Below are 19637 nucleotides of genomic sequence, written 5' to 3' on the forward strand. Positions count from 1 at the left end.
ATGGCAGCAACTCAGAATTTCAGAAGACACCACCTCAGAAGATAGATACGGGAGGAACATTATTTAAATGCAGTCAGAAAATTCTCTGAGGAAAAAAAAAAGCAGCTGTATTTTGTAAGAACCACAAGAATCACCACACCTGTGTTAGGTGGGAACAAACGGTCTATGGAGAGGTTTTTCAGGGGCAGTGAAGATTCCTGGTTACTTTTTGGACAGCTAATGTTCAAGGAGAATTGAACAAGAGATCAGGAAGATGTAAACGCATTTGCCACGCTTAGTTTACATCTTCTGGATGATCTTTAGTGATGGAGGCTGGAACCGAGGGGAAGAGCTGGGCAGAGCTGCTGGGCACAGGCACCAGTGAGCCTCCAGCGTGCCACCTCTGAACTCTGGAAATTCAGGTTTTTCTCCTAATTTTCCAGTGTACTGGTAGAAGGAGTAGCTGGTGCTCGAGCAGCACGATCATCATCCAACAGTTCCACTTGTGCTACTACCTCCAAATGTCATTTCTTCGCTCACCCCTTCCTTCTCTTCCCTGGCAGAAGGAAAGTCTGTGGCTACTTTAGAAACCTGGTTGAAAATATATTTGCTCATGTCTCCAAGCAACAGATCCCTTGCAATCTGTGCAGAAATAACTTCATGCATTCTGCCTTTCCTAAAGGCACAAAAGCAGGGCCTGAGTGGCTGGAGAAATCTCTGGCTTTTCTGAACTATTCAATAGTGAGGGAGAGCTTATGGGAAGCTTTGAAGGGGTGCCTTTTAAAATAAAACTAAACGTTGGCTTCTGCTCAAACCAGGATAGCAGATCATCAGGACTAAGCAGATACACGCTTTTATAACGTGCAGATACTCTCCCCAGCCCTTCCCAAACACAGATTCTTCTCAATGAATGCTCTGTCATCAGTGCTTCCATCTGCCAGGACACAAAATCTGTTTCATGTGCAAGCCCTGGCATCAAGGAGTCAGCCCTGCAACACCCTCTTCATTCCCACCAAGACTTCAAGTTAAGCACTCATCCAGATTCAATGATTTAATTACTCTGTGTGAGTTTCTCTTTTCCTCCTTTTGGTCATCATTTGTGTTTCCTCCTTTTTTTTTTTAAATTCTGTTTCCCACACTCCAAAAGATGCTGCTTCTCCCTGGCAAAGCTTTCAGAGCAATTCCTCAGCTCAAGGCCAGCAGTAGCTGCTCCATGACTGAACGGGATGCAGTCATTCCCTCCTTCCCAAATTCTTTGTCCTTGCAGTATTTCCTGTATTTTGGCTGGAGAAGGAGCAGCACATGCAGGGCATGTTCAGCTGCTGCACCGTGCACATGCTCAATAGCAAGGCCACCTCATCTGTTAGTACTTTGCAGAAGAATTTTGATGCAGATAACGAGGGCAATTTGCACCATGTCCCACCATTTCAGTAGGCTCTGCCTTTGCAAAGAGGGCTATTCTTGCACCACCAGTTATCTCATAAAGACATTTTCTAATTTAACAGTTTCCTGTGCTTCTGACTTATGTTTTTTTTTCTGTGAACAAAAGAGTGGCAGCCAGATTTCCACCTCATTTCCTGATTTTCCTTCTGCTTTGAGTGGGTTTGTCATGACCAAGAGTTCCTAAATCTTTCCATAGCAATTGCACACACTGAGGTTTTCTGACCAATGCTATTAAATCACATTGTCAAATAACCCCTTCTGACACATCCTGTCACCTTCAGCTTGAGGCTGAAGCTGTTGAGATCTCTCTGGCTCTGGGTACTCCCAGCCCAGTCAATGTCACAGAAACATACCATGCTTTTTTTTTTAAAATAATTTTTTTTTTTAAAATAATTTCACCACCACTTACTGCTTTTTACTCCTTTTAACAAGTAGATCTGCCCATCCACCAAGTGATGGGAGCCTTATTGCTAGTTTGTCTGCTTCCTCAGCACCATGCCAAGAGACTTTTTCAGCTCCTCACTCCAAAATTTGTGAACATGAAAGCCCCATTGCTCTTGGCTCCTGGAAATTTGACTTCCCAGCCAACTACACCTTTTATAGATACTTTCTTGAACCATTTTTTCATAAATACAGCAACAGTTGCCAGAAACTGTTTCCAGCAGCATCCAACCACATGTTGACTGGACCAGAGCCCGTTTGGGAGCGGCTCCCTGGGCTGGTTTAAAATTCCATCGAGAGCTTCTTCACCCTGGAGCAGCCCCAGCTTTCCCTGCAGGGAGGAGAGCAGGAGCTTGGAGAATTCCCACCAGAGTCACGCCAGCCATCCTTGGTTTTCAGTCAGTCACTTCAGAATCAGGCCCACAAACTCTCCCTCCCCTGACCTGAATTTAAAATTAACTCCTCCTCCTATTTTTGTGTCTGTCTACAAGTGGCACAGGGGACAACAGGAACAACACCAGCATAGATGAGTATTTTTCTATGAGCTTCCATAATTTAATTATTTCTCCAATAAATATCTAACAAACCCGTGTTTAAGAATTTGCAGTACATTTTTCAGAGTACGAAACACCATGAAATCTCAAACTTCATACGCTTTAATCCCAGCGACACAGAAATCCAGGCCAAAAATCTGCCCTGAATGCAGCAAAACTCATTTTATTTTGCAATGAGTCTTTTTATATCTTTTCTATCAGAATTTCAGTGTAATTGTTTGAGCATTAAATTTTAAAATTCTGAAATAAAACCTGAAGTATCTAAGTAAGTTTGAGGACGTTTACTGTAATGAGAGATTTAGTGCTACACGCACAGGTAATGACAACTGAGAAATTGCTACATAAAGGTAATAGGCTGACCATGATTAAGTCTTTTAAAATGATCCTGTTAAATAGTTGATCTCCACTACTGCTTTACTACAACATTTATTATAATCTAATGTATAATGGATCCAGATGGCTCCAGCCCCAGTGTTGAAGGCCAGGTTTCGATCTCATTTACAGCAAAAACTGATGCACAGTGGAGGACAGAATCAATGCTTTGTATTTTATTTATAATTTATATTTTAAAGAATAACTTGTGATGATGTGATGGCAATACAAAGGCCCATCTCTAAAGTGAGTCTTTCCCCTATTTCTGCTCAAGGAATAAAACAGTGGTTTAACCCTTACTAGAGCTGTGCATGTGACAGCTGGCTTTTATATCCAAACTGTCACCCCAAAAGGCAATTAAGCCAAAGAGAGCTGTGCTGGATTCCCAAGAAAGGGAAATCAGCACTCACCAAAGAGAGAAAAACCGAGCTAGAAAGACAACAGCCTTTTCTTTTTTCCCCCTTTTTTCCCCTCTAAATGAGACTGCTACAAGCCATGGAGTAAAACCAAAATTAAAGTTGTAAATAAAAAGGTAATTAACTGTCTCCTTTATTGGCTGCTTTGGTATATGTTTCTTATCAGTTGCCACATTCCACCAAAAACAACTTTACAGATGTCCTAAAATACCAGCATGAGCCATGTGGATCTGGGAATATTTTTTATGATGGAGCATTGGGCCAATTGGCATTTTGTCCTCTACACCAGTCACCATTTTTCAATCCAGAGTAACAGTTGGTTTAATTTGATTGTACCTCAGAAGGCTCTGTAACTGAAAGGACTTTATGAATCACTTGGATTTATTGCCAATTTCAGCTTGTTGTTTTCTCATAACCATTTGTTCTTACTTGAGCACGCAGAGATTTCGGGAAGTATTTTGGACTTGGTATTTGGAAATGAGAGAGCTGCACAAAATCCAGGTGTAGCTGAGAGATACAATGCAGAGAATGATCTTTACATTCTTCAGTGTGGCATGAGATTGGGAAGAATTTAGCTGGTAAATCTGGTGGGTTTAAAATTAATTTGAAGGATTGAATTAATTATATTTTTGAACTAACATTATTATTTTTTCTAGAATTTTTTTAAATTAAAAAAAATTAAAATTAATTCCTTGCAATAATACAACTACTTTAGTGTAAATTAACACACCCTGTGCTTACTTCCTATGCTATAACTTATTTGTAATACTATAACTTTTATACTATAATTAGCCTCTACTTCTCTCAGCCACAGATGAACCCAAAGCTCCAGCAGATGCTCCTGCAAGTCTCAGTTTTCTTTCAGAAAGGCAGAAACCCCCCAAAATACTCACGGAGGTGGCAGTGGGCCCCGTGGTAGCCCGGGCTGCAGGAGCAGTGGCCGGTGACAGGGTGACATTCCTGGTTCTCAGCAGAGCACTGGCACACTCCCTGACAGTCCTGCCCATACGTGCCTGCTGGACAAGCTTTGGGAAGAAGAAATGCAAACCAATAAATTAAATTTGTCTTGGTAAATATAGTGCTCAAACAAAGAGCGGGCTGAAATTTATTAAATAAAATCCCTGCCTACGGAATGACGCTCTCCTCCGGGACTTTGGATTTATTACATTTACTTGGGGGTTACTTGAATGCTTGATTTTGTTTTGTTCAGTCAATTTGTGCCCAACTGTCAAGGGCCAGATACAATTTTCTTGTCACTTGAAAAAAAATCATAGGGAAATGTCAGGTGAAATTGACTAAAATAACAGCATAATTCCCAAGGGACCAGGCGTGTGGATAAAGACATTCTACCTTTTGCAGAGAGTTTAAACTTGCAAAGCTGCTGAAACATCAACATCAACAGGTTTCCTTCTGCCTGCTGACAGCCACACTGCCTACAGGGTTTGGACCTTCCACATTTAATTCTTACATCTCATTCCCATTAAGCTGCCCTGGTTGTGGGTCAGCATTTAGAGTCCTCTGGTGGAGGATAATGGACACCAGTGTCAGTCCTTTCAATTCTTATTTACTGCTGGCTGTCCTTTGGCTAAGGCAGGGCTCAGGCAAAGGGAGGAACAAAACCAGGGTGTTGCAGCTGGGGTCCAAACAGGAGCCTGCTTCCACATACAGCTCTGGGGGACTGAATTCCATGCTAAGAAAGCAGAAAATGTCCTTTCCATGAGCTCTGAGAGCAGGAATAGATAGCCCAGTGCAGGGACAAGGCCAACAGAAGCTGAGCCGCTGCTTTCCTGGCTGTGGGCAGGGCAGGGCTCCACTGGCACATCCTCAGCCTGTCTGGGGCCAGTTCAGCCCCTGGCTGCAAACACAGAGAGGCCAAACCCCAGCAGCCCAAACAGAGCTCGGAGCCCACCAAACCATCTGGGTGAGGGACAAGCACCCTTGGCCATCTCCCCTCCCATCAGGTCGCTGTCACCTCCCTCTCCAGGCACCACACCAGCACATTCTGATTCAATAAACAGATAAATAATAAATTATGAAGGAACCGTGCCGTGCCAAGGAACTCACCCTTGTGGCAGCCGTGGCCGGTGGCTCCTGGGGGACATCGGCAGGCGCCCGTCCGGTGGTGGCAGGGCCGTCCCTGGGGGCAGCGGCACCGCCGCGCGCACCCCGCGCCGTGGCGGCCAGGCAGGCAGGCTGCAGGGGACACCAACCCCGTCAGGGCCAGCAGAGGGGACAAGGACACAAGGACACCTGCTGCCACCCTGCTCACTGAGATTGTCACGCTCTCTGCGCTGACTGCCAAGGGAATGCTGCGCTTGACCTGGGGCCATGGGGAGGGCTTTCAAAATTGAAATTTGGGACTGGGATTGTGGGTGTGTGATTTGAACAGAAGTGTGGGATATCACAGGGTGGGAAGCTTTGAGTTTAAAGTGTTGAGACATAAAGTTTTTGAATACAGTAATATGTAGTATCAAATATATTTGGAATATAGTATCTATAGAATATATATTTATATATATATCTATATGGAGGAAAAGCATTTTGTGCTGTTCTTGTGAGCCAGCGAAGGCTCCCTCAAGATAAGGAAAGCCCTCTATCTCTCTGAGGAAGACACCAAGGCTGTTACCATGGTGACATGATGAAGGAGAGAAAGCTAAAAGATACAGACTCTAGCTGGCTCACAGAATGATGTGGCTCCCTGTTCACCTATTGAGAACTTTGTTTCTTTCTTATGACCAATGGGAGGTGAATGTGTCTTTAAGTAAATGTAAATATCTTGAAAAACTATAAAAGAACGTGTTGCTATAATAAATCTCTGTTATACACCTTTCTGATGGAGCCTTGGTGCTTTGCACCATGTCACATTCTATAGTGATATCTATATATAAAATCTATATATTTAGAATACAGTTGTGGTATTTACATTCTCTGAACGTGATCTTCTTGCTCAGGGTTTTTCTCTTGGGAAGCTGAAAGGCAGAGAGAAGCCTCAGAGAAAAGGAAAATAATTCTTATCTCATTTGCTTCTCCTGTGTTTTGCTCACGTGGAACGTGTTTGGAGATTGTTCATCCACAGGTGATTGTTTCATTGCATTCTGCTGCGAGTTGTTTTAACTCATTGGCCAGTTAGGGCCAAGCTGTGTCAGGACTATGAAAAGAGTCACGAGTTTTCATTATTATTATCTTTTTAGCATTCACTAAGTATCTATTCTGTATTCTATAGTATAGTATAGTATTCTTTAATATAATATAGTATAATAAAGTAATAATTTAGCCTTCTAATAAGATAGAGTCAGATACATCATTCTCTCCCCTCATCTGTGGACCTAAATTTACAAGATATAGTAATATATATAAAGCAAGATAGAGGTTTTAGGGCAGAAGCTAGTCCTCCTTCTTCACCTTTTTCTTCATAGGTTTGGGTGGTATTATGTAATTAGATTAAAAAGTGCACATTACAAACAAGCAGTTATTAAGTTGAAAATAAAAAATAATTTAAGTATCATTTCTTAATTAGACATTTTATCCCTAAAAAAAACCCTTGTAAAAATACAACTTAATTTTTAATTTCTTAAAATAAAATACTATAAAACTCACGGTTTGTAAAACTATAATATAAATAAAAACTAACAAATATCTAAATCCAAACAAGAAATACCACCTCACACATTTAATCCCACCCAACCTTAACAAAAAAACCCACAAAATCTCCACAGCCACCCCCTCCACGCACCCATCCCTGCCAGCACCTCCAGCCCGACCCCGCGGCACGAGGGTGTGAGAACGCCCGGCCACAGCCGGGTACTGGGGGTTTGGGGGACACGCACCCCGGGCTGAGCTGTCCCCTGATCACTCACGTTTGTCACAGTGCCTCCCTCGCCACCCCCTCTGGCAGTGACACGCTCCAGTCTGGGGGTGGCAGGACCAGCCGTGGGCGCAGTCACACCGCTCCTGGCAGCGCTCGCCGAAAAATCCCGGGGGGCAGCCTGGGGGCGAGCAGAGAGAGCAGCCTAGAGCAGCCTTCTACCTGCTGTGGCAAGGTACCTGCAACGTCCAGCCAGGCTGCTCCTGGTTATTCTCATCAGCACCCTCAGGAATTCGTCAAGGTTACCTGTGGCATTCACATTTTCTGGAAAAATCCCTTCACCCAGGATTTTTTCTCCTGAGAAGATGAGAAGCCTCAGAGAAAAAGGAAAATAATAATTATCTGATTTTCTTCTCCTGTGTTTTGCTCCTTTGGAATGTGGTTGGAGATTGTTTACCCACAGGTGATTTTTTTTATTGGTTTCATGTGAATTGTTTTCACTCTTTGGCCAATCAGGGCCAAGCTGTGTTGGGGTTCTGGAAAGAGTCACGAGTTCTCATTATTATCTTGTTAGCCTGGACAAGGGCATGGTTGGGCAGAGACCTGCCTGTGGGTCTGAGATGGGGTGAGAGTGCATAAATCCTGACTGGCCTGCAGAATACTGGAGATTTAAGAAAGAAAATAGAAAACTGGCAGAAATGGCTGGTGGTTCAAATGCAGGATTTGCAGAAGGAGCTGGCCTTACCAACATCACAGCGGTCCCCGGTCCAGCCAGCGTGGCAGAGGCACTTCCCTGAGGGCTGGTCACACACCCCGTGGTGGCAGCTGCAGTTCTGCTCACAGCCCTCTCCAAACTGCCCGTCCCCACACTCTGAAATGGAATGGGGAGGATGATGAGGGCCAGGCTGGAGCAACCCCAGCAGGAACTCCCTCATGCCTCTGCAATATGATGAGCCACCTAAACTGGGCTTAAAAACCTTCAGCGAAGGAAATTTTGAAACCTCCTTTGGCAAAATTCTCTAGAAATACACCATTTTCCCTATTAAAGGATTTCTTTCTTTCTTTCTCCTTAAATGGAGCTCATTACCTGTCTTCCCTATTCCCAAGGGACAAAGGACAGCTTATTCCTCTCCCCTGCTCAGCAAGTTTCCAGCACCATGGATATGTTCAAGTTCCAATATCATGTCTCCACTCAGCCTTCTCATTTCTGAATAAACAACCCGATTTTTTTTAACTTCTCCCCACCTGGTGTTTTCCATCCTTTTTCCTCCAGCTTGTCGCAAACCAGACCCCAGCAGAACTGAACTTCCAGAGGGACTGGACCGAGGTGCTGGAGGGCTGGAGAGGGTGGTGGGGACTCACCCAGCTCACAGGCTGTGTCTATGCAGCCCTGGGACTCACCAGCTCACAGGCTGTCCCCATCCAGCCCTGGCACTCACCCAGCTCACAGGCTGTGTCTGTCCAGCCTTGGGGACTCACCCAGCTCACAGGCTGTCCCTGTCCATCCCTGGGACTCATCCAGCTCACAGGCTGTTCCTGTCCAGCCTTGGGGACTCACCCAGCTCACAGGCTGTCCCTGTCCAGCCTTGGGGACTCACCCAGCTCACAGCTGTCCCCATCCAGCCCTGGCACTCACCCAGCTCACAGGCTGTCCCTGTCCAGCCTTGGGGACTCACCCAGCTCACAGGCTGTCCCTGTGCAGCCCTGGGGACTCACCCAGCTCACAGGCTGTCCCCATCCAGCCCTGGCACTCACCCAGCTCACAGGCTGTCCCTGTCCAGCCCTGGCACTCACCCAGCTCACAGGCTGTCCCCATCCAGCCCTGGGGACTCACCCAGCTCACAGGCTGTCCCCATCCAGCCCTGGGGACTCACCCAGCTCACAGGCTGTGTCTGTCCAGCCCTGGGACTCACCCAGCTCACAGGCTGTCCCTGTCCAGCCTTGGGGACTCACCCAGCTCACAGGCTGTCCCTGTCCAGCCTTGGGGACTCACCCAGCTCACAGGCTGTCCCCATCCAGCCTTGGGGACTCACCCAGCTCACAGGCTGCCCCATCCATCCCTGGGACTCACCCAGCTCACAGGCTGCCCCATCCATCCCTGGGACTCACCCAGCTCACAGGCTGTCCCCATCCATCCCTGGGACTCACCCAGCTCACAGCTGTCCCCATCCAGCCCTGGCACTCACCCAGCTCACAGGCTGTCCCTGTCCAGCCCTGGGGACACTGGCACTCGCCGCTGACAGGGTTGCAGGTGGCCTGGCCGTGGCAGAGGCAGCGCTGCAGGCAGTTTGCTCCGTACCACCCTGGGGGACAGGCTGCAAGGGGAGGCAGGAAAACCTTCCATCAGGAGGTGCAGGAGGAGGACACAGGTTCCACACCACCTCTCCCACCTCACAGCCCTTCTGGAAGGTGCCGTGGGAGGCACAACCGAGCAGAAATGGGGACGCAACCAGAAATGAGTTATTCTGATCATTGTAAAGCTGGTCTTGGAGCAAAGCAGGTGATGAAGTGAATTAGTGACCCACCAAATAACCTTGAGACTTTCTCTTTGTACCTACAAAACCTATTTTTTTGTTCCTTCCAGCTTTCTCAACAGTGGGAGTGCAGTTCTTGATTTCCCTGTTCTCAGAATTTCTTTGTACAGTCCTCCTAAAATCACAGCTCCTTCTCCAGCTGATCCTGCTGCCCACAACTGGCTGATGACATTTCACCATTTACCTGATTTTAATTAGGGAAGTCTATTCATTCCTACCACAATCAGTTTATATGGATAGAACCCAATTTTCTGGAAAAACATCACACACCTCTGCCATGTGCTAGGGTGACACCCATTTAAGACAGAAACAGGGACAAGATCTGACTTTGGAAAAGCACAAGAACCAGAGGATGGCTCCCCAAGCCTCACATAATTGTTCTACATCCTCACTTCAAAGAGAAAAGAAATCCCCAAATGTGTATTTGAAGAGAAAATGTGCGTTTGAAACAGCTTTTTAAACTTTCATTTTAGTTTTGTATTTGTGGCCTCCAGGCAAAACAAAAATTTAGGTACATGTCAGCAAGAACAATTTGGTGTCTTCCCAATTTTTAAATTCTTCATGGAAAGGCTTCTTTCTTCATATCAAGGAGCTTCTACGGGGATGGACAGATTTTCCTACTGCCTGGGATGCACGGATTAGGATGTGCAGTGCAAGCCACAGTGCAGCCTTTCTTTGCCAGCCTCTTCTTAAGGCTCTGTGGAGCTGGGCTTGTGCTTAAGCCTCATGTATGGGTCTGACTGCCAAGGCTGGAAGGCTCAATGCCTTTCACATGTTCCGGATTTAGGCTCTGTCTGGAACAGCACAAGGTAATGCCGAGGATCAGTCTGGTGCATGGGACAGCAAAGCAGCCCACAGAAAAGAAACAGAGCTTCATTTCAGCGTCGTAATTGGGAGTTTTATGGACCTTTTCTCCCTTCATCAGCCTTCCAAATCAGCTCTCTTTCCAGTTTATGGCTGTTTCACCCCTCTGCCCTGTGAACTCTGGGATCCTACAACACAGTGCCACAGATTAATTTAATGGACCAATTCACGTCACTGCAGATCCAAACCCAACCACAACACAGGGCAACGAGCTGAGAGCTAAAATACCAGTGAGTTTTCCCCAAACACAGGTTTTATTTTTCCCCCCTAAAATCCAGAGGCAGGGGTTTGAATTTCCAACTGTACCTTCTTGGCAGGTGGCTCCTTTCCAGCCTGGGCTGCAGAGGCACGTCCCGGTTTCGTGGTGACAGAGAGCTCCGTTGTGACAGTGACAAGCGCTCCTGCAGCCTGGCCCATAGCTGTACTCCTGGCAGGCTGCAAGGACAGAATTCCATAAAACCCCATCAGGAAGCATCCAAGGAGGCACAGAGCACAATGCAGTGACAGGGAAATCAGGTTGGAGCTGTGCTCCAGCAGCATTTTTCACTTCATAAGGGTGTCTAAATCCATATAAAATCATAGAATATTAAGGCTGGAAAGGATCTTCAAGATCATCAGTCCAACCTTTGGCCAAACACCATCATGATCCTTAAACCAAATCACAAAGTGCAGGGTCTACTTGCTTTTTGAACACCTCAAGGAATGGTGACTTCACCATTCCTGGAAATATATATTTATATATAAAACTCCATATATTAACCATGTCTGACTCTAGAAACAATAATAGACTCATTTAGGTTTGAAAAGACCTTTAAGATCATCAAGTTCTACTCTGAACTCAGCACTGTTAATTCCACAATAGCAGCCCTTATATAAACTGCAAAAAGCATTTAAAAAAATATATATTCTGCAAATTAAGATCACATAAACTGAAACTGCTCTGCAACACTCTGCAGTTTAGAGATAATGTGTCTTATGAAAGCCTAACCTAATAATGTGGGTTAAAAATATGTATCACAGCCCATTCTGAAGAGGTTTCTATGGAGGGGCTGGATCACTGGGGGTGATGGATCAGCTGTCATCCCCTGCTCTGCAGAACGTCTTTGTGCTAAACTAATGGTCCAGCAGAACTGCCAGCCTGACAGAGCCAGTATTTATTTGCATCCTGGTAAGAGAACTGACAACTTCATTGTTTTCAGTGTTCATTTTTCACAGCTGGGTGCCTCTGCTCAGCCAGACTCCCATTCTTTGGTCAGAGAGGGGTGATATTTTCAATGAGTTTGGTTAAGCAGCTGGGTCCCAGGTGAAAACTTAATGCAGTCATCTGGTAAGCAAACGCTCTGCTTTCAGCGCTGCTGCCCGTGAAAAATGGCAGTGATAAAATTCCTGCAGTCTCCACTGCACTGGAGATTTGGATAGCTTTGGATGGTGGAGAACTGACAGTTCTGCTGCCCTGTTTTCTTCAGATATCACCCAAAATAATACAAAGGGTGTTGATGGAGCTAGATCACCTCCTTGCACGGTTTTTGTCCTGCCTTGCAGGGGCTCCTGTCAGAGCTTCTCATCCCTGCAGCACCTCTGGCATGCATTGGAGAGGCAAAAAAAGCCTGGATCCCCGATCCAGGAGAGTGTCCTGCACTCACTGAATGTGACATCTTCCAGGTTTCATCGCCAAACATGAATTTTCACCTAAACTCCTCTGCCTTTCAGGGAGTCCGTGAACATGATGCAGTGCTGTGGGAGAGCAAGTCCCTGGGGACAGAAGGGAGGTGTGAAACCACCTTGATCTTCGAGATGAACTTGGTTGAGAGTCTCTGACCCATTCTCAGCCCTTTTCTCCCCATCTGAGAAAGGCTTCCAGCTTCCCAGCCTGGTTCTCAGACACCATTTCTCCCTGGACTTCTTTTCTACACTGCTCGTTCTTGTCATCACTTGGACCCCATCCATGTTGAAACCACAAGAAAGAGCAGGAGCTCAATCCCATCACAGCTAAAAGTTTGTTCTGCAAATGAAGCTTGGTTGCCAAGTGAAAAGTTCAGCACATCTACAGAGCTCTGGCTCGGATTTTGGGAGCAGAACTAAATATTTCCACAATACAGACCAGAACTATAGCACAACCAAGCCAAAGGAAAAACCAGCTCATCACCAGATCCCCTGACTGGTTACCAGTGGTTTGTGGGAGGTTTTTGGAGTATGTGTGCAAAGGTCTTGTTACACTTACCAAAAAGACAATAGGGTGTTTCAGTGAAAATTCTGGTAAGAACACAGAAATTTGTGGAGAAGAAAATTTTAACTGTTCTACTGGGTAGACACAAATGTTGTTTTGCTTTCTGGTGGGACAATCCTGATTTTCAAAGTACTTTTCTTTAGATTTAAGGAAAAAGTGATATACTGAAGCTATTTCATGGAGTTCCACAACTGAATGTACAAATATCCCTGGGCCTTTTCCTTCTTCTCGATGAGAGAAAAGAGATCATTTAATCCAGAGGTTTAAATTAATAGATTTCCTCCTGGTCCAAAATTTTCCTCTTAGTATCTTTCCTCTGCAAGAGGAGGATTTATTTGTTTGCAGTCTTTAAGATCCATTTTTGCATGCAGAGTAAGGAACACATGAAACTGGAGACTTTTCTTCCAGACTAGAAGTCAACAGCCATCAAAACTGCCCAGGAGAAAAGGAAAATGATGGGCTCTAATGTTCTATAGGGTGTCCAATAGCTTTGATTTCAAGTGACTTTAATGGATTATTCTCCACAAAATGAAGCTTTAGCTTTAAAAGAACAGGGAATCTGCAAATTCAAGTGCTCACACGCCATGAAATGTCAAACCCCTGTTATCAGTGCCTCTGGCAGAGCAAATTTTTCTGTAGTTATTTATTTTTCAAACCAGTGTGGTCTCTTTTTTACCACAAGGAGCCACTTCAGTCAAGATTCTGCTGAGCTCCAACAGCTCCAGAAAGAGGCATGTTTAGTGCTGACAGAATTAAGGCAAAATTCAGATGTTGAATTGTGTACATCTGCTACAGACCATATGCAGCATGAGATTTTTGGAGGGTTTGGTTGGCTTTTTTTAAGTTTGCAAACTTTGGATGAATTTGCAGTGAATCAGAATGGTTTGGGTTGGAAGAGGCCCTAAAGATCATAAATTTCCAACCCCCCTGTCTTGATCAGGTTGCTCCTTTCACCCAACTGGCCTTGAACACTTCCAGGGATGGGGTATTCAGAAAGGAAGGTTACATCTCTGTCACAAAGAAATGCTAAATGTCAGGTCCTCACTTCTGTATCACTGAGGTATCAAAGCACTCAGTGAAACAGCTCATTAAAACAACACAACAACAACAAAAAAACAAACAAACAAACAAACAAAAAACAAACAAACAAAAAAAAAAGAAGAGAGAATAGGCAACATACTTTTCCTAAGCCTCTTTCCTGGAAACCTAAAATACCTCAGGTGGACACTCAAAAAAAATCCCCAAATAAAATCTCCAAGCACAAACTGAAGCTGAGGCAGAGCTTGCTTGGCAGATTTCAGCCCAGATTAACATAATTCATTTTCAAACAACTGAAACTGAGGGTCTGGTAATGGAAAGCATTAGGCAGCTTCAACAAAAGGCATCACTGTCCATACTGCCTGTAATTAGATAGCAGAGTATAAAACTCACTGCATGGCTGGCTTAGGATCAATTCAAATCCCATGATGCCAAAATTATTCCTCAATATCCTCCAGCACATTGCCTGCAATCTGATTACTTCCACACGAGTGCTGTCCTTCCAGCTGCTGGAGCTGGTGGGTCCCAGGAACAGGCAAGGTGAATATTAAACACCCTGGGAGGATGGGGAGTGCTGAGCTCCCTCCCACCCTGAGCAGCTCTGGAGCAGCAGGGACGAGGCCCAGTGGTAAAATCAAAATGAAGATCCCTCACTTGGCCAGGAGGAAAGGAGGAGACACCCTGCACTGTTAGCTGACCTCCCTCTCTCACTCGTGGAGGCCTCGGGGGTTTTGGCACCTTCACCAGTAGGAGGAATAAATCAGCCCAGCACAAAGCTCTAATGGCTCTGGCACAAGACAATAAATAGGGTTTCTTCCTTAATGTGAGTAAAGCAGGGCACTAGAGGCCATGGAGAAGGAGCTGCACCTCTTAATTGAATTTAATGAAATATGCAGTAAAGCCTCCCATCCCTAATGCTAAGGACTGGGGAAGGGGCAAGGTGACACATTGCCAGGGCTGTGCCTGGACAGCAAAAATGAACTGTGACCAAGGAGCAAATATTGCACCTGTTCAGCAGCACCTCTTCTGCCCTGTGGGATGGAAAAGTGACTCTGGGCTGCTTCTCTCTGTGCTCACTCTACTAATGTACACTGTGCTACCACCAGTGTCTTCAGGTGGTGGGAGGGGGAGAGCCAAGTGCTCCTCTGGGAGGGCATGGGGAGGCAAAAAACTGCAGTGGTGGGATGTAAGGAAAAGTGTCTAAAATGGGGAAGATTGAGCAGAACTGACCCACCTGTGCACAAAAGAGCAGGGGATTTTGCAGAAGAAGCCTTCTCAGAAGATGGGCTGTGCTGGGTGGTGGGGGAAAATACTGTGAAGAGCAAGCACTGCCCTCAAACAGGGCTGATGATAAAATAGTGTATGGCTGAAGAACAGCACTGCCTCAATCCAAACCACATTTCTCTCCATTTTCTAAATTAAACCACCTTTCTATTGCAGAAAGCCATGACCTATGGACTAAAGAAGTGTTCCCTCCCAGAGCTGGCTCGCTGTGAAGCTGCCCTGGAGCCCAGCTCTACACCCCAGTCCTGCAGACAGCACTCATATTTTCAAAAGGAAGCTTAGACCATGACATCATCCTAAAGGAAAACAAGGAAGCTGAGAAGCTAAAACCTGAAAAATCTTTAAAAAGCCCACTTATTTGCTAAACTTTGCAGATAGGCTCAGTGATCTCCATATGTAATGCCATGCAGCTAAAGAAAATAACCTAATTTCCCATGAAATGCAATGAAAAATTTCACAGAATAGCCAATTTGACATATGTATACATACAAGCACTTTGTTGACTTAAAAACTGTGGGATAATCCACACTTGTGAACATCTAGGAAGCTGAAATTTATTTTAAAAGAAATAACTTCCCTAGTAATTATTAAAAAACCTATTTTGTCACACTCAAATAACAAAATAGTGCCAGGTCTGATTTTTCCACTTTGCACGTTTTGTAATCTGACACTTTATAATTGATAATTAGATGAGATACACCAGAAACAGATACACAACATTTAATCTCTTAATGTCACACAAAAATAAAAAGCAGGGAGCTGTCATATGGCAGGAGACAGCTCTGCTATTTAAAACCTGATGCTTATCACGTTTGACGAGTTAAAAAACAAAAAAAGAACATTAAAAGGAGCTGGTGATTTTACACAGCCACCAAAAATTGTTCCTTTTTTTGGGCATATTTGGGAAGGAAGGTGGCCCATGTGGAAGTGTGCCCTGCAGGGCACTGTCCCATCCCCAGAGGAGGTTTGGGGTGTGGGAGCAGGGTGTACGTACGCTGCTCGCAGCTCTCCCCCAGCCAGCCCGGCAGGCAGTGGCACCAGCCCAGCACGTGGTCACAGCCAGCAGCATTCTTGCACTTGCACACCTGGTGGCAGTCAATCCCAAAGAATCCGTCTGGACAAGCTGGAAATGCAAAACATTCTTTTTTAGCACAGCTCCTGCTTCTTTTTTCCTGCACAGACTCCATCTCCGTCTTTTTACGGATGCTTAACAACCGAAGTCGCACCAAGGGTTAAGCCTGCCCAGTTCTGCCACAGTGCACCTTGGAAAAATGTGACCCTTTCACACAAGCAACAGATTCCTGCACAGGAAAACAGGGCTGAGAATATTGAAAAGCCATAAAACAAGTGAGAGAACGGAGTTGGGTTCACACAAGCTGTTCCTTGTGCCTCTGTAATGGACAGAGGAAATCATTCAACGTAACACAAGACTCCAGGGCCATCCCTGCTGACCTCCCTCCCTCTGGAAATGCAAAACTTCTGCTCCCATTTACTGTCCTGACACTTTTCTAAAGATTCTTTAACAGTGAACCTAAGCCACAGTGGTGCAGTTCAGTGCTGGAATGAGAAACTGGCAAAGTGAACGAGCAGAGAAGACCAAGACAAATTAAACACAGCAAAACAACCCCAGGGAGATGAAGAAGCTCTGCACCTACATCTGGAACTGAACCTGGACTAAGGAAGAGCAGCCCCATGGATTCAATATTTACCTGTACCAGTGCTGACAGCAGTGAACACAAGGACCAGTGCTTGTAACTGGGCCACATCATACCCCAAATGCTGCATTACAAGAACACTAAGGCTCCTATGCAGAGTTTAAAAATATATTCTCCATGTAGCCTTAATTCAACCTCTGTGTGTGTGTTTAGATTATGTAAGTGCATATATTATGTCACACAGTACAGCATCTTATGTTACACTGAGTAATAACAGATCTATAGATACACAACTGTACATCATTCTTTCCACAGAATCCCTGAATCAACCTCAGGAGTGATGGTGCTCACAAAATAAGCAGTAATTCAGTAAAATAAGCAGTAATTCAGTAAAGTAAGCAGTAAATTCGGTAAAATAAGCAGTAAATTCAGTAAAATAAGCAGTAAATTTAGTAAAATAAGCAGTAGTTCAGTAAAACTTACCTCATTGTCTTCCTTGTTCAATATAAACTCTTATTTAAAATCCAATCCTCACACTTCTACCATGAAATCAGAATGACTGGGTTCCCTAGAGAATCTTACAATGATTACCACCATCTACACGGACCAGCAACCCTGCACCCTAATTCACAGCTGTCTACCAGGTCAGAGTAACACTGGTGCCATCCAAGAATGGTTTAGGATCAAAGGGACCTTAAAGATTACCTGCCATCAACACCCCTGCCATGGGCAGGGACACCTTCCACTGCTGCTCCAGGCCCCATCCAACCTGGCCTTGAACATTCCCAGTGAGTTCTCCCTGTACATCTTCCACTGTTGGACTCTTCTGTCCCTTTTTTTTACCACTCACATATGGAAACTGGCTGGTGGCACTGCTAGCAGCATCCACCAAAAATGATTCATTTTCCTTTGGTAATGTGAGACCTTGTGAAGAAACAGACATTATTTCATCAGTGTTCTGCTTGTATCGCTTGCTGCTTTCAAGAAAATTCAAAGGAAGCCTTTCCTAGATTGCTCTCACAGACTGAAATAATTTCTTTGTAGATTATTTTTTTTTTCAGCCTTATTTGCAATCGTTACCTGCTCTGCAACTGAAACAGTTTTGCTGCTTTTGAAACTCCTTAGAAAGAGTGACAAGATTCACAAGGTTCATTTTCACAAAGCGCTGAGCAGGGCTGAAAGATGGAGCAGGCATGTAGCACCTTCAGAAACGTCTAATTTTCTTTCAGAGAATGTCTTGATAGCTTTATTCTCCCCCATCATTATTAAATGTGACCACAGCACAACTGCAGAGGCAGCAGCACCACTGAGTGGTACCAGATGAAGAGCAGCTGATCAAAGGTGACTCGGGGCAGAGCAGAGCTGAGATGCTGATGGACAGACAACAGTGCTTTGAAGAGTGTGAGGTCTTTTGTCAGCATCCTGTGGCTCAGAGCACAGAAGTTCAGTCATCTCCTGAATAATTCACAGCAAGGTATCATAAAACAGCAGCCCTGGAGCAAAAGTGTCTCCTGCTCTGAGTGAGTTTGGAAACTGTCCTGTGCTGCTGGGTGATGATGATGATGATGATGGGGTGGGTTTGGCTGTTACCTGCATTTACTGACAGATTATATAGAGAGATTCAGACTCAGCAAGGACTAAGATTACATTAACAATTTGAATAAATATTAATAAAAGATTATAGGAAATTGGAAATGGAAATTATAGGAAATAAGCTTGGAAATGGTCACTGAAGTGGTGTTTTACAACAGGGTAAACAACCTATATTGTTTACAACATAGGTTGTTGTACAACAGGGTAAACAACCCTATGTACAACAGGGTACCTAAACCTATGAAGCCTTAATTCATACTGAAGACAGAATATTAATGAAAAGAAACAGCAGTTTCCCACCAAAATGGGAAGAAACTTTCCCCAAACAAAAACTAAAAATCTGAATTTTGGGATTTCTGCAGTCTCAGCTTGAATCCAGATCCTGTACTGCCACAATGCAAAATTCCAAAAGCAACGACTGCAGGTTCAAACACCCTTGCTGTGCAGGGATGATATTCATTACTAACATCAATCAAAATCCCATTTTGTAAGGGACTGTCTTCTCCCAGGACTTTAAACCTCGAAGGGTGCAGCAGTGTGGGTTTCAACCCTTCTGTGATGACAGAGCAGTCCTTCCCAGCCCCGGGCTGAGGCACCCGCAGGATGTTTGAAGTCCAGGGCTCGATGTGAATTTCTGCCTGCAAGGCACAGAGCCTGGCCAACGTGGGTGGATTGCCAAGAGGACAGCAAAAAGCACATCCCTGCCAGAAGGAAACCCTGCCAGTCTCCCAGTCACTCCAAACAGAAGCGCCGCAGCTCCTCCGAGAGAAGGTGCCAAGAGGGTTCTACCAAGGGCAAACCACCCACATGTTCTCCTCCCTCGGCATCTTTTGGAGGCTGCCAAACTGTTCTGGTTGAAATTTCCTAAGTTAAGAGGTAACCCAGGTCAGCTGAGAGCAAACACTCTGCCTTCCTGAGGGAAAACACGCTGAAAAGGGTGTTTCGCAGAGCCCTGAATTTCACTCTCCCCTCCACAATCTTCTTTCAGGAATTAAAAAAAGATTAAAATGTCCAACATGACTGATTTGGAAGCAGAGATTTGTTCTTTTTTTCCCATCAATAGAATCCCCCAGTTTTCTCCATATTCCTCACACCTATTCTGGCAAAGGGCTCTTTGTTCCCATTATAATTCCTGCTGTAATGAAGAGATTTACACAACAACACAGACAACTGCCTCAGGTTTTTTTTCCAATAAAATACAATAATTTAAAAGACCCACTAGATTTAGGAAAACAGATTTCAGCTAAATTGTATTAAAAAGGGACATAGTGGAGATACCATGAATTATAAGGTGCAATTTTCAGCAGAACCTTGGAAAGAATTTTTATTTTGTATCATAGTCCCTGGTAAGAAAGACAGGGAAACAACAAGGAATATCAGCTCCAACCTGTAGGCGCTTTGCCACACTCCTGGTCAGGCTGTGGAGCATCTT

The 19637-nt window shown here is 44.8% G+C and overlaps 1 protein-coding gene across 1 annotated transcript in view; it reads right to left on the reverse strand.

Moving 5' to 3' along the window:
- The window catches only part of LOC311157514 (uncharacterized protein), a gene marked incomplete at both ends in the record, with an annotated part of 182574 nt that overhangs the window by 9070 nt on the left and 153867 nt on the right, over window positions 1-19637 (reverse strand). Inside the window, 7 exons of the mRNA XM_084212244.1 lie at window positions 4099-4230; window positions 5270-5398; window positions 7063-7191; window positions 7756-7881; window positions 9197-9325; window positions 10715-10843; window positions 15952-16080. Of these exons, the coding sequence (XP_084068370.1) occupies window positions 4099-4230; window positions 5270-5398; window positions 7063-7191; window positions 7756-7881; window positions 9197-9325; window positions 10715-10843; window positions 15952-16080 (903 nt within the window). The remainder of the gene's footprint in view (window positions 1-4098; window positions 4231-5269; window positions 5399-7062; window positions 7192-7755; window positions 7882-9196; window positions 9326-10714; window positions 10844-15951; window positions 16081-19637) is intronic.

Source organism: Fringilla coelebs (assembly GCF_963513975.1).
Source record: "Fringilla coelebs genome assembly, chromosome: 10".
Lineage (NCBI taxonomy): Eukaryota > Metazoa > Chordata > Aves > Passeriformes > Fringillidae > Fringilla > Fringilla coelebs.